Source organism: Galleria mellonella, unplaced genomic scaffold (genome assembly GCF_026898425.1).
Source record: "Galleria mellonella isolate WM207_F2 unplaced genomic scaffold, CSIRO_AGI_GalMel_v1 utg74, whole genome shotgun sequence".
In the NCBI taxonomy this organism is placed as follows: Eukaryota; Metazoa; Arthropoda; class Insecta; order Lepidoptera; family Pyralidae; genus Galleria; species Galleria mellonella.
This window is the reverse complement of record NW_026442147.1, coordinates 3,596,882-3,612,102: the sequence shown is the minus strand read 5'-3', so window position 1 is coordinate 3,612,102 and position 15,221 is coordinate 3,596,882. Positions and strand designations below refer to the sequence as shown.

General features: G+C 33.7%; 1 protein-coding gene across 2 annotated transcripts in view; it reads left to right on the top strand.

Annotated features, from left to right (window-relative positions):
- The first annotated feature begins 13,360 nt into the window (after positions 1 to 13,360).
- The window catches only part of LOC113510433 (runt-related transcription factor 3), a 35,905-nt gene continuing 34,044 nt past the window's right edge, over positions 13,361 to 15,221 (top strand). For both annotated transcript variants that reach the window (XM_052901012.1, XM_052901011.1), the window contains exon 1: positions 13,361 to 14,400. In XM_052901012.1, coding sequence (XP_052756972.1) covers positions 13,983 to 14,400 — 418 coding nt within the window. In that variant the 5' untranslated portion in view covers positions 13,361 to 13,982. The remainder of the gene's footprint in view (positions 14,401 to 15,221) is intronic.

The window sequence follows — 15,221 nt, the reverse complement described above, 5'->3', positions numbered from 1 at the left end:
TAACCCCACCCGCGCTATTGGTATACACCGGTGGGGCACCAGTGAAGGATGATAGATGACGATGAAGCAGGTCAGTTAGCCCATCGCGACGAATTCAATAAGAATTGTTCACGATGGTTTCCAGGGGGAACCACGTGGAGGTCGACCTAATAGGGCATATTGCTAGGAATGGGGCTGTCAAACTCCATTGCTAACAATCCCTTTCCCCCGCCATCCTATTGGTTAAGCCGTTAAAATACTAAGATTTAACAAAAAATATACCCATTTATCTATTCTATATCATTATTGGTACATGATGTAAATTTGTATATCATTGACATTTTTTATGTATACTACATATATCTTTTTATTTCAATATTTGTTTATATTTTTTTATTTCTATCTATGAATATCTAGTATGATAGTTAATGAAACATATTATAAAAATAGTTTATATTTAGTTTTCAAAATCTAATAATGTCATTTAAATTCTAATTAGATATAATATGGCGAAATATTATTTGCATATCACTACAGTAGTTATATACAAATAAAAATGCATATTTTATATATGCGTCGCCGTGTGCGCCCCGGCATAGAATGGGCCACCCCTTCCTTTTCCGTGGTTGTCATAAGAGGCGACTAAGGCAGGGCGAGGGATGGACAGCAACGTCCCTTTTAAAACATTCTCAAAGACTTAACTGCGATTGCCAACCCGCCTACTAAGCGTGACAACGACTGGCAAAAACTCCCCTTATGGGGAAGGCTTTGTACAAAAGTCGATTGCTTGGGTACCTCTGTCCCATTCGTGTTTCTACCGTGAAGCAGTTGTGTTTGCATGGCTGTGTTTCGGTTTGAAGGGTGGGATATGGCGTGAATTTACTGGGTACAGAGGAATAACACCTGAGTCCTCAGGAATGGCAACGCACGGGGGTATCATGGGCGAAACAGTATACTCTGTTATGTCCATGGTACTGCTCATGTCTATAGGCGATGGTTACCACTTTCCATCAGGTGGGCCGTCAGCTTGTTTGCCATTCTAAGTTGTATAAAAATAAAATAAAATAAAAATAAGGCTCGTTCAGCAGTGGACAATTAACGGCTGAAATAATAATAATAAAATCTTATATATGATACGTGTATCTATTGCGTGTTATTATTATTATTATTTGAGGAAATCATTATTCGTATAAGAAGTATAATTCTTATTAGAAAATCTAAAATGTAACAAAACCTTTATAACAAAAACTGAATAGGTATAAAGTAAAATAAATTATAATATGAACTATTGACTAAAAGGTTGGCGCTTATTTCTATTTACGAAGACACAAGAGGAAACCCATTTTCGAAAACATTATTTATGTACTGTATTGTGGGTGTACAATAAAGCATTAACTGGTAACCCATTATGTGCATAAAGCTACATTAGTTTTCTGGCATATTTTTAAATTATAGATTTAAATCGTTGTTACGTATGTAAAAAAAATGATAAAAAATATTAAAGTCCGTTCAGAATTAGTCTTAGCACACACATAAATAAATACCCTAATAGCCGTGTGCATCAAAATTTCATCGTCATCATTATCTCTATCATTATTCGTACTCCGCTGAACATAGGCCTCCCTCATAGACTGCAATAAAGAACGGTCCTGAGTCACCTGCATTCACTTGCAATGCATTTTCATAAAAAAAATATTAACTATTAAATCAACTGTCATTAACAATTAATTTAACAGAACACTAAAATTTTTATAAATTCATATTATCTATTAAATTAACTTAATATATAAACAGAAATGTATTATTTGCAAATTCTCAAATTATATCTTAGACAAAAACTTACCTGTAATTGTTATTTTGAGGTATTATTTATTTTCTGCGTCGATTTTACCTGTGTATTTTGTAATTTAATTTATTGACAGGTTTTGTTCCTTTATGTTAAAATTACTGAATTTAAATCTGTGATATAAACGGAAAATTACAAATATATTTATAAAATTTAGAAAAATGGTAGTAAGACCGCGGTTACGTTGTATGCTAGTCTAAAACTACTAGTTAAAAGCTATTTAGTTGCTTTATCACTCTCAATATCTTAATATGATACCATAATTATTATAAACACAGTTATAACCTAGTACTTAATATAAAGTACCACGGAAATAGATATTTTTTTGCAATTTGTTTTCGGTGTTGCCGAAGTGAAATTGTATTTCATTCATTAAAATTATTCGCTTGTACATCCTTCACACTGGCTATCCCATTAACTTTAAATTTTCAATAGTACATATATAAATAGGTACTTACATTAGTCGATTATCGGGTAAAATAATAGTGTAACTGTTAACTGCCAAAAATTATATTAGATTACATTAGATTAGATTTGATGCACTCGGCTGTAAGTCTCTGAAATTAGTTTTTCTCTATTACACGAAGTCTAAAAATATCACGCAACAGTCTCTTTGTTAATGTTGTTGAACTGAAAAATATTTATACGTATTGAAGTACTATTAAAACATTCTATGTACAAATATTTGAGAACCACAGTCCACGTTAACGAGTGCCCACTGCGAGTCCAGTAACCCTTGCCTTTAAAACGCCGTCAGAGACGAGAGGTATTTTTGTCTGCGAACGTTTTGCAGAGTAAGGAACCATGCAAAGCATTCTTGCACTGTGATGTATTTGATGTTTGAAGTCTATTCAACGCAATTTACATAATTATATATATATATATATATATATATATATATATATATATATATATATATATATATATATATATATATATAAAACACTGTATTGTCCTAGGTAAATTAGCAAGTATATAAAAGAAGATTCATAATATTTATTTTTTTAATTAATGGAAAATATAAACATTTTATTTAATAAAGAGCGTATCGTAAAAACACATACATCATTGAATGATATGTTTTGACTTATTGTATAGTATTCTTAAGTAAACAATTTGTATATATACAGTATTGTGGAGAATGAATAAATATTTCAGCTTCATCACAAAATTAATATAGGTCAAAGATCTTGTATTGGCTGCATATTACCTCAAACCCTATTAATTGCAAAAATAATTATTAAAATCGATTAAAAATTGGCGATATAATTACGTAAAGTAGCCACAAAACAAAATTTTTTTTGACCAATTGAAGTCTTTTTCTTCTGAAAGTCGTTTGAAAATCCTGTTGTTAGCTTTATAGCTGATATGGACGATAATAAAAGTCTGGTTTCAGATTTTTATTATCGTATTGTTATTAATTTATACTCTGTAATTGCCGTGTAAGTCCCGGCATAGAATACGCTTTTTGTTCTCGCGGGTGTCGTAAGAGGCGACTAAGGGAGCTTATGATAGAGGAATGAGTAGCAGCATCTCTTAAAACATCAACAAAAGCCAAACTACGGTTGCCAACCTGCCTGCATAGCAACTACTGGCAAAACCTCCTTCAGAAGGATGCTTTGTTCAGCAGTGGACAGTTAACGGCTGATACAACAACAAATGTGTAATTTGTGTACAGTGTTACTTTCGTTCTATAACCTCGGATTGTTCTAACGTAGCGTAATAAAGCACTTGGTAAGCCAGCATAGTGCTGCCAACCATTGAGAGTGGAACATTTTCTTTTCAGGTGATCGTATTTATAAACCAGGTTGTATCTGTGTTCAGTTAAGATGATGAGGTCATATTTCGAGTTATAATAAAAAAAATAACAATTATTTTTGTGTATTTTTCATGTTAACTATATTACCTACTTGTAGCGAACTTCTTTTTTTATATATACTGCGAAGGTGGTGAATAAGCATACAGCCCGTCTAATGGTAAACGGTCGGTGTAGCCTATGGACGCCTGCGACACTAAGGGTATCGCGTGCACGTTGCCAACCCTGCTACTAAAAATCTTAATACACCCTTCTTGAAGAACCTCATACTGTAGTCTCTAGGAAAAACCTCGGCAGGGATTAACTTAAGATCTTGGTCAGCTAAACTAGTTGATGCAGTGTTGCAAAAAAGGCAGGAAAGAAACGAAGTGAAATGTAGCAAAGAAAATTCATTTTTTACAATATCCTTTTATTTATGTAAAAATATTTTTCGGCTATAATAGAAAAACCCCTTAAAAACATTTTTTCATTAATTCATTCAAATATAGGATAATCTAATGTTCAAAATTTAAAATAATTGTAACAGAAAATCTAGGTACTCATATAAAAACATAATTGGCGATGTAATATCCTAAATTTAAAGTCAACGTAACAGAAAGCCTTTCCATTAATATCTAAATTAACATTAAAAATAAATTAGGTTTTGGGCTGCAATTGTAAAACAAACCTGTGTACCTACTAAGAGAAAATAGACATTCCCAGAATCTTTACCCTACTGAGAAGGGGCCTACTCGTATAAAGCACAGTGGTATACGTTCGTTTGAAGTGCGAACATGCTCAAGCCATTATCCCCTCGCGCATCCCGACTTTTGTTTTAAAACGTAGAAAATTAAAGTTTCTTTTTTCGAAACAATTCTAAACTGGCAAACAACTTCTATTTTAGCAGCGCCCTCACATGTTTGTGGAACTTTCCAATTCGGCGTTCGCTTCGTACCAACAATTCGTTTCACTTTGTATTTACAAAATATTTTAATTGAATCTGACGAATAACGATACCGTATGAATTATCTTATTAAGGATAGTACAACCTAGTGTCGAGAGTTTCTGTACCGCTTTTGTTATTCTTGAAGGTCTCTGTCTTTGCTTACTAGACGGCGTCTATACTATTTTTAATTGATAAAGTAGTAATATCGCCAGCGCTAATGGTATCCGCTGATGAGGCACCAGTGAGAGATGATAGGTGAGAATGAAAAAGAAAGTCAGTTAGCGCATTGTCATGAATACCCCTAGAATCTTGGTGGTTTTCAGAAGGTATCACGTTGAGGTCAACCTGATAGGGTATACTGCAAGCAATAGGTCTAGTAAGTTCGCATTACTAACAATTCCTTCCCTCTCCCACCACGACTACAGTATTTACTAAAACTTAAAACAAATGAAACCATACGCTTTTACTTGCAAATTCATCCTCGTGATTTGAATATATTAATTGATCAGCATAAATAGTAGAATATGGCCTTCATTTAAAAAAATAGTTCCAAATAGTATAATAAAATTTCAAGTATTTTGATTTTGAACCATTATTTGAGCCGTTATAGCACCAAAGGTTACAAACAAACAAATATTAACTTTCACTCTTATAATACTAACTGTATCCCATAACTTTTTCGAACGTAAATCAATACATAAAGTACCCTATATGTTATGTTAGGACATAACCTATTCGTGTACATTTTATTAAACTCTGTTCAAAGATTTTACGTTATAGAATAACAAACATCCATTCATATATTCTAACTAACGTTTACATTTATAATCATAGAAGAACTAGAAAGGGCAAAATGAACGAAATATTTTTTAATGTTAAAATTTACTGGGTTACCTATCAAGAGCCACGTATATTAAAACTGGTCAATTTTGTAGCTCTAGTATATTATTGTCGAAGTAGCACTACGCGTTAGGTAGTTCAATTAATCAGGGTGTGTAGCGGAGCGGGCGGCGGACGAAGGCGCGGGAGCGTGAGCGGGCAGGGTAATTAGATTTAAGAACAACTGGGCGGCGTCACTGGGAGAATGGCCAGCATTAATTTGAGCTTCTCTAACGAGGGCGACGGACGGTCCAACCGACTGGGACCTTATAACATGGATAGGAAAGGAGTCGCCATCGCTCTTATATATTCTAGTTTTCTTTTTTATTTTGTTTTAAAGTAAATACTTTTTACCACGTGTTCCTAATAAAAAGCAAACTATATCCTTTTTCATGTCAAATATAAGACGCACGCTAATTTTAATGAGATTATTATGTAAGGAATTTTTGTTTAAGTCAAAATAACTGGAAGGATCCCCTTTATGCTTAAATTTGCCATTGAACCATATATTATAATTTACTCCTGTTATTTTTTTGTACAATAAAACTATAAAAACAATCTAAAGGAATTTTTAATATAATTGTTAAATTATATTTTTTATAATATTCATTTCTCTAGTTTATAATTTATTCGTGTTAGTCTTTTGTAAAATGAAACTCTAAAAACAATCCTTAGTATTTTTAATACAATGTATAAGGCTATATTTCTATCTTTTTAATATCTAGATTATAGTATGATTTTGTAATTTTTTATCATTTACTCCAACACGACAAATGAGATAGTTTTTATCTAGATAAAAAAATGGATCATAGATGGCGGTAAGGGGCAACATAACGTTCGGAAGGTTTTGTTTGTCAACAAAGTTTTGTTAAAATTATCTCAGATACACTGTTTTTGGGCATCAATAGATTATAATTAGGTAAATTATTCATTTATTAACATTCAGTAATTTAACTAATCGATGTATGATTTATATTGTTATTAACAAGGGACTTGGACTTGACTTCATATACATATATGTGTGTGTATGTTAGTGTACCAAGCCAATTGTCCATTCGTTTAAATTTTAATTAAGTTTTTTTAAAACAGACTAACAGTAACTTATAAAAATCTGTCCGCGACTCCGCATACGTTATTGTCCTTTCGTAGTCAAGCTGTGTCCGGCGTAGCAGCGTGCTACGCGTCCACAGACTATGTTTATTGCAATCTGGCGGCTAACTGCCGCCTGCTTACCCCATTCACGTCGCCATTTTGTTACTATAATAAATTAAATTATTTTAAATATGTTGAAAAATAAACAATATAACCTTATATATAAATAATGCTCTTTTTTTTAAATAACAATTAAATAATTTTGAGCGATATTATTTGATGTGTAAAGTTTATTCATTTTACACATACATAATTTCTATGAATTTAATGAAATTTTTAAAGAAGTTTAAGATAAATTTATACCGCACGAGAAGTGATTTTAAATTTAAGAACATGCAATTAATTTATACTACCTCATTTATATATATTCAAGCTCAAAATTAAAAAATCATTGAAAATAAACCGTTTTACAAACAATTACCTATTTATTTATTTGCTGTTCTAAATAAAATAAAAAAAATATTTTATCAGTACCATTAATGTATTACTTATGTATTTACTGACTCCTTGCAACATTTGATGATTATCTACATTGCATCTACAGTCACTCGAAACTTTTCTTTGTCATCGGTTGTCGATCGAAGCTATATCAAGCTAATGTTACTACAACTTATTACAAATGGATTCTATTTGGCAGCAAAAGTAGTAGCACCGAACCACAGAATAAATACATAACATATTACCAGAGAGAGACTTTGTACAAAAGTCGATTGCTTGGGTACCTCTGTCCCATTCGTGTTTCAACCGCGAAGCAGTTGTGTTTGCATGGCTGTGTTTCGGTTTGAAGGGTGGGATATGGCGAGAATTTACTGGGTACAGAGGAATAACACCTGAGTCCTCAGGAATGGCAACGCATGGGGGGTATCATGAGCGAAACAGTATACTCTGTTATGTCCATGGTACTGCTCATGTCTATAGGCGACGGTTACCACTTTCCATCAGGTGGGCTGTCAGCTTGTTTGCCATTCTAAGTTGTATAAAAAAAAATATTAATACTGCGTACGACTATGAATCTACTTGGAATAGGAGGTTCAAAATGTACTGTCCTATATCAAACTATGTTTTACTGAATTAAATGTTATTTTGCGGAAGTCAATATCACTGGTTATTTGATTAGAATTATTTTGCTTAATTTTCCTACAATTAGTAATTAATATTATTTTTGTTTATATTATTTATAATGAATATAGAAGGATATAGAACTTCAAGTACATAAGAAGTAGTAAATTTTCGAGTGTTAGCAATCGCACGCGTACTTTGTGGCGTAATTGAAGGAAAATAATTCTAATGAACTAATCTGTGAAATATGTTTCTTTAGCAAAAATATTCAATATCGCCGATAGAAAATAGTCTAGAAGAATACTAATGATTTAGACTTATTTATTTTAATAAAATAAGTATGTATGTATTTCTTACTGCATTATTGTAACATTTTATAAAATTTGAGATCTAATAATTTATCATTAGATTGACATTATTATATATATAGGTTTAATGTCAATAAATGTACATGAAAATACTTCGAACTTCAGTATTTAAAAACAATTTAAATTATGCGCACAAAGCGTAATATAATTTTCTAATCGTTCAGACCTGACCTCTGGTCATCTGAAAGGGTTGTTGAACTATCTCCCTCGACGGTCGGCCCCCGGCCCTGGGCCCTCGGCTCTCGGTGCTCGGCCCTCGCAAACAATGCGCTGTGTGCACGGACTTAAATAAAAGGTTTGATTTTGTGTTGTAAGGGAGCCTCACCCAATATTTGTTAAGCGGTCCGACGGTATCGCATACCTTTATTATCTCGACAGTTGCTTTGAGGTCTGCTAATGATTATAATGGCGGATTTCGCGTATATTGCGGTGATTAGTGAATTTTTGTTGTTACATAAAAATTACCCATCATTAAATTATCATTTTAAAATTTGAATACTGATCTGTGCGCAAATAGCGCGTATATTACACATATAGTGTTAATTCTTATAGTAAATTGATTATAAAGAAAACTTAAAATTAGTAATATTTCACTCGCCCACATGAATAATGATAGGTATTAAAATATAATTTATTATATAATATTAAACACTTAATGAATAAAATAAATGTTTACAAAAAACTGTGATTATTTTCTGCATAAAATATATTGTCCACCCTTCTCTATAGTAAGCGTTTAAATGGGTAAAGCCTAGATTCAACCTTTGAGTACCTAGATCCGAGATAGGGCCCACTTCGTCTAACAGGCTTCGTTAACTGCGCTCACCTGTCATCCATCTTACGCCTTGCCACTTATAACGTTAATACACATGAACATTTACTTTACCATATTAACTTTGTACTAACTCCCCTACATGAGTATCATTGTCTCACTCACTAAGAACAGTAACTTCAAGATAAAGTGAATAGTATAGAATAGAAATACTTTATTTACTATTATTAGGTGTTAATAAAGTTAATACTAAGCGTCTAAATTTAATACGAGTATATATTTATTTTTAATGTCAGTAATTAATTTTTTTTTTATTTAACAATTGTTAAATTGCAATTAGGTGTTTATAAATAAATGTTAAAGAACTTCTTTATAAAATGTCATTCTTTTTAAATTATATTATTCTGATAATTGTTGAATTTTTTCACATGAACTATAATTTTATTAATTTTGGTTTACATGTATTAACACTTTCAGTGAATGATGTCTCTGATCTTGCAATCATTCGCAAGACGTATGTTACAATGCAAACAAAGGGCATTGTCGACCGTGTGAAAAAATTCATGACCTTTTTAAAGAAGCAAATTAATAAAATACATGAGAAATTATATTTTTTTGAATATATCAATATACCTACAATTTGTATGTCTTGAAGAAATCGACTAGAATAGCTTGTTCTAAAATATTGTTGCGTCCAATGAAAAAGCGGCACGGTCGTTAACTACGCCTCCCACGTCGTGTGAATACTTTTATGAATATCATAAATCAGACAACAATATTACAGAATCAACTATAAAATAGACAACTGAACTATGTTATAATATATTATAAACAAAACAGCTACTTACATATTACAGTCTCTCATTACAAGACATTATTATAGAAACTTTAGTTTTCATTTATTTTATTTTATTTTATTTATTAGGCGCACATAACAGAAGTTTTTCTACAAAACATACTAGATATACCTACTATATTCTCGCGGTTTCGTCTACGTAGATTGACATAAATAGAAATTTATGTATTTATTTATATATGTGAATTCCTATTCATTTATTAACAAACAACTAAACATGTTTAGAAAATTTCACACACAATTTTCATCATCATCATCTCAGCCATTATCTGTCCACTGCTGAACATAAGCATCCCCCATAGACTGCCATAAGGAACGGTTCTGAGTCACCTGCAATGCCATTGACTGCATGCAATGCATTTGAGGTCGTCACAATATTACTATGAACAAATTTGCTCAGATTTTTAGATGTTTGTTCCAATCACGTTAAATGATAAAATAGCAGAATGTAAAAATTACAAGAAAACAGAACTATATTTTCTATTTTTTTTTTTCATATAGAGTGAAATTAAAATCATATAATCTTTCTAGTTACGAATGTTCTATTAGTGAAACTACTTAGAGATTCCAAATATAATAGACACACACTGTTTTTATAGTACAAATTTTTAGTTACTTTTTAATCCGTGTTTTTTAAAATACGTTCAGTTTCACTGATATTTTCTTAAAAATATGCTAATATTATCATTGTGTATATAGATAAATATGTACATAATGTCTCAATTAAGTATATTGACTGGACCCAGGATCTATCATCATTTTCATCATCATATCAGACTTTAACTGTCCACTGCTGAACATAACCCTCTTCTTGGGGGGTTTTGCTAGCAGTTAACAGTTGTGACAGGCGGATTGACCACAGTTAGCAATTAGGCTTTGAAGTTATATTAAAAAAGGCGCTGATACCTATCCCTCGCTTTTCCTTAAACGCCTCTTACGACACCTACGGGAAAGGGAAGGATGGCCTATTCTATGCCGGGACTACACGTCACCCAGGATCTATACAATCTTGAAATATCTCTATTGTTCAATTTTAAGAAATTTATTAAAACGTGTGTAGATATCTTACAAATCAAAATTAAATATGTGAACCATTACTTAACGTGTCTCTTTGGGCAGTTATACGCACCTATAGTACTCGAGCTATCTACATGCAATAAATTTCGTACAACAATGCATTGATAGAGTTTGCACCCCTATCTGTAGCCTCGAATGCCCTTTGTGTGTGTAAGGACACTCTTATTGCATTGTAACAGGGGCGATTGTAAGTTATAACTATCGAGGAATACGAATGTCTGATACTGTACGAAACGTATAGTTCAAGGGACACAGTTACATTAAAAAACTCAATAGTTATGCTAGAAATTAATCTGAATTTTTTACGGAAAAATTATATGGTATAGATAAATAAATAGATACTCTTTACTGTTTCTTCCAAAAGGTTATTAATTCTTCCAAAAAATAAAACAAAATACAAACAATTACAAGGAAATATTACGTTGAAAAAACTATGGGCTGCCTTATCGCTGAGAATGATCTCCTCCAAGCAACCTTTAGATAAAGTAATTATAGTTTGATCGGAGGCACGAAACTCTGTTCGTTTTTTTTTTTAATACTTATAGAGATAAATTACGAACAATAATATGAATATATAATGTATATTTTAACTTACTGATATATGCTTAAATAAATCTATATACATTCAAATATATACATACAAATACAGATACACATGTAATTGTAAAAATAAAAATTAAAACAATGTGGGTATTACAAATATGACAACATACTTGGAACATGTATATAAATCCTTAACTTTTGTTTTAAAACTAAGTAGATATTATATATTTCATATAGAGATTGGTAGATTATTCCATAACAGTTTGCACAGTAAACGATTTGCCATAAACACTTCTGAAATGTACTGGTGTCTACAACTTCAGACTACCAGACGACTTCATATTAAGGGAATTAATGTATGAATATGAAGGCAGTTAATTTTAGGTAGCAAGAAGAAGAAGGATTGGAAAGGATATTGTGGAGCAATAAAAGAATGTGAGTATACCGTAATAATAGAAAAAAATCAAAATACTCTGCTAAATCTTTATTAAATCAAAATATAAAAAATAATATTATATTTCTCTTTTCCTAAAGACTGATTAATATATCCACTTTTTTCTAGATATATTTTATAAAAAAAAATTAAGAATAAATATTAAAAATAAATTATAGAAAGTACCCTATCTCCAGGACAGCTCTGATGACCATTAGCGTGGCAGGCTGCAGCTGACATTTTCGCATGTGAACTGCACGAGACCTCTTTCAATTTTGTTCACTAAACTGTATCAACTATGATGTTGGAGGTATTTGGTGGGTTTTATCTAAATTAAAATATTGAGAACCTAAATATAGTAATATATATTACAACATTATAGGTAGTGTGAGTAAATAATTTAAAAAAAATTGTAAAGTTTGGTTTTCACTGACACACAATGGGTTCTGATTCCATACATACATACATACATATCTGTCACGCCTGTCTCCCATTAGGGTAGGTAGAAACAATGGAACGCCAAATGGTTCGATTCAAACAAACCTATTTCGCTTCTTCCTCTTTCCTTCTTTCTTCTTCTTCTGGTTCCGTATATAAATATTATGTTTATAGCTATGACTACGATTTTGTTTGTTTACTAGTAGAATTTATTTTACAAACTAAAGTTTTTAGTTACTATCTCTTATAAAGAGAGCATTTGTGTTTTTAAATGTCTATTTACTCTTAATTCTTAATTTAGCAAAACTACATATAAATGTCATAAAGTTATATATTCCGATATTTGTATTGTTTTCAGAATGCTTTCACATTACAGTTTTTTCAGAAAAAATATGTCCGTCTTACCGAACAACACCAAGCACTCAATGAAGTATGTCAAACTATATTTGCCTGGAGTGATGTATATTGCCATCATTTATCAGAAAACTTTAATGTCAAAAAAATTTTGGAGTAAAAGTGATACATTATTTATTTATTACTATTTTTTTAAATTTATTTTATATATATAGTTAAACTACACTGCTAAAATAGTCCCTTAAATAATAGCTAGTGATTTTAACTTCATTGATAATATTATTTTTGAATATTTTCAGAACAATATTTTTGCCAGACCGTACTTGCATTGAGAACAGAAACATTAAAGAATGACTGCTGGACCAGTAAGGAAAACTCAGTTGAGTTAAGAAAATATTAGTGGGATGTTATTGGGACGACGTACGATAAACGCGGAACATCCAACATAGAAGCACCGGTATTATATGACAACTGTGTCTTCCACTTTACACAACGGCATGACACTATGAAAATACTATGAAAAAAGTACGAGAGTGTAAACATTATGCAATATTAGTGGTGTCAGCGACGGCTGCACTGTCGCCTACCGCCGGTCGCGCACCGCGCGTGGTGGCTGTTAAATGCCGCAAGTGCGGTCCGTCGTCCCGCTTGCACCGCCGCGCTCGCCGCACCTCTCGCTCGCGCCGGCGCGAACACGTGTTTATTTGTATGTTTTATCCTTCGGCGGCTTTAAACCCAACCCACTCCAACCGCAAAGTGCGCTCCGCCGCCCGCCGCGCCCGCGCCGTCGCCGCCTCTCGCTCACCGCTGCCGCTGCCGCGGAGCCGCACCGACTCGCCCGCGAAACTTTGTCCGAAGTCGACGGGCGCGGACGTACGCCGCGTATTAATAGCCACCGTGAACGGCCACCGCAACCGAGGGCGGCCCCACGCGCCGCGAGTCGCACCGCAACCGCGCACCCAAACGCACGCATAGCACGCAACTAACGTCTAAACCATACACACCATCTCGTAATACGTACGAAGCGAAAAGCGAAACTAAATACGGAATTCCAAATAGTCAAAAACCGAACGTCGAAAGTGAGAGGGACGTGCGTGCGGTGGTCGCGTAAATACGCGTCACGAAAAAAGTGCCGTCAGTGAAACTAGTGAAAAGTTTTTTCGCCGCGCGCGGGGGAGCCACCCTCTGCGCCGGAAAAAATCGGCCCCTCGCGTCCCTCGCCCGCCTACCGCCGAACTTTTCATTCACGGGGGAAAAAAGTGTGGCAAGGCCGTCGTGACGTCACAGCGTCAAGTGGCCACGCGCGCGTTTCCTAGCAACGGATCACGTCTCGTCAGCTCGTCTTTAAAAAATTTTGAATCGTCGGTAGTTAGGAGTTGGTGAACAATGGTACTTGTAAACGAGAATGTGGTGTCGGCACGGTGGTTGTCTCCGGCTTGGAGGAAGGAGTGACATGTAGCGAAGGGCGCGAGCACAGTGGACTATATGTGTAGTACACAGCGCGCGCGGGTGTCAAGGATGCACCTGACGGGCGCGAGCAGCGGCGCCGTGTCGCCCGACACCAGTTCCACGCTGCTGCACGAGACGTACACGAAGATGACATCGGACATCCTCGCGGAACGAACTCTTGGGGACTTCCTGTCCGAACACCCTGGGGAGTTGGTTCGGACGGGCAGTCCTCACTTCGTGTGTACGGTGTTACCGCCACACTGGCGGTCAAATAAGACGTTACCGGTGGCGTTCAAAGTGGTTGCACTGGGCGACGTCGGGGACGGCACGCTGGTCACTGTTCGGGCTGGCAACGATGAGAACTGCTGCGCGGAGCTGAGGAACAGTTCAGCAGTCATGAAGAACCAAGTGGCGAAGTTTAACGACTTGAGATTTGTCGGCCGCAGTGGGCGCGGTGAGTGCTGAAGGTGCAGTTATGTTATACACAATGAGTTTTATCTATCTTGATTTCAAAATAAAACGTAACTTATGCGTAATTTTGAAAAGGTGAAAGAGCACTATTAATTTTTAATTTTTTAATTATAGTTTCTAATTCGAATAACTTTAATGAAAGTATCATTAAAGTTATCTGAATTAAAATAACAATTAGGTACATGATAACATAATATTATTTAATATCACTATAATATTATTCTAATTATAGGTGAGTAATATTTATATTAAAATCTAATTAACAATAATATCTTATAGATAAAAATGAAGTTATACTGTAAAAAAAGTGTAAAAAGTCTCACAATTAACATTAAAAATAATATAATTAATACTCAATGCTTCATTACAAAATATTCCTAACAAAGTTTTAGTCTACGAAGTCTGTGACATTGAAAAGTGTTCGAAACTTTTTCGAAACAACTTAAGAAGTTACGTGAATGTCAAATAAGAAGAGGGCGGCAGATTTGGGCGGCTATTTCCGCCCTACACTTTGCCGCCCACCCTTTCTTCAAGAAAGTTAACTTTTTCACAAATGCGTATCTGAAGTGATTTGTTTAATACGCTATTTAAGAAAATAAAACTTTAAGAGCGGAAAAATTTGCAATTTAATAGACAGTATATATGTAGCAACATATATACTGTCATATAATATGTTATTTATGGTATATATTAGATATATATTAATACTAATGAGTCGCCCCGGCTTCGTACGGGTGAAATATAAAAACCAATGTGGTATCAGTATGGACAGATTAATAATATTACTATTGTAACTGTCTAAAT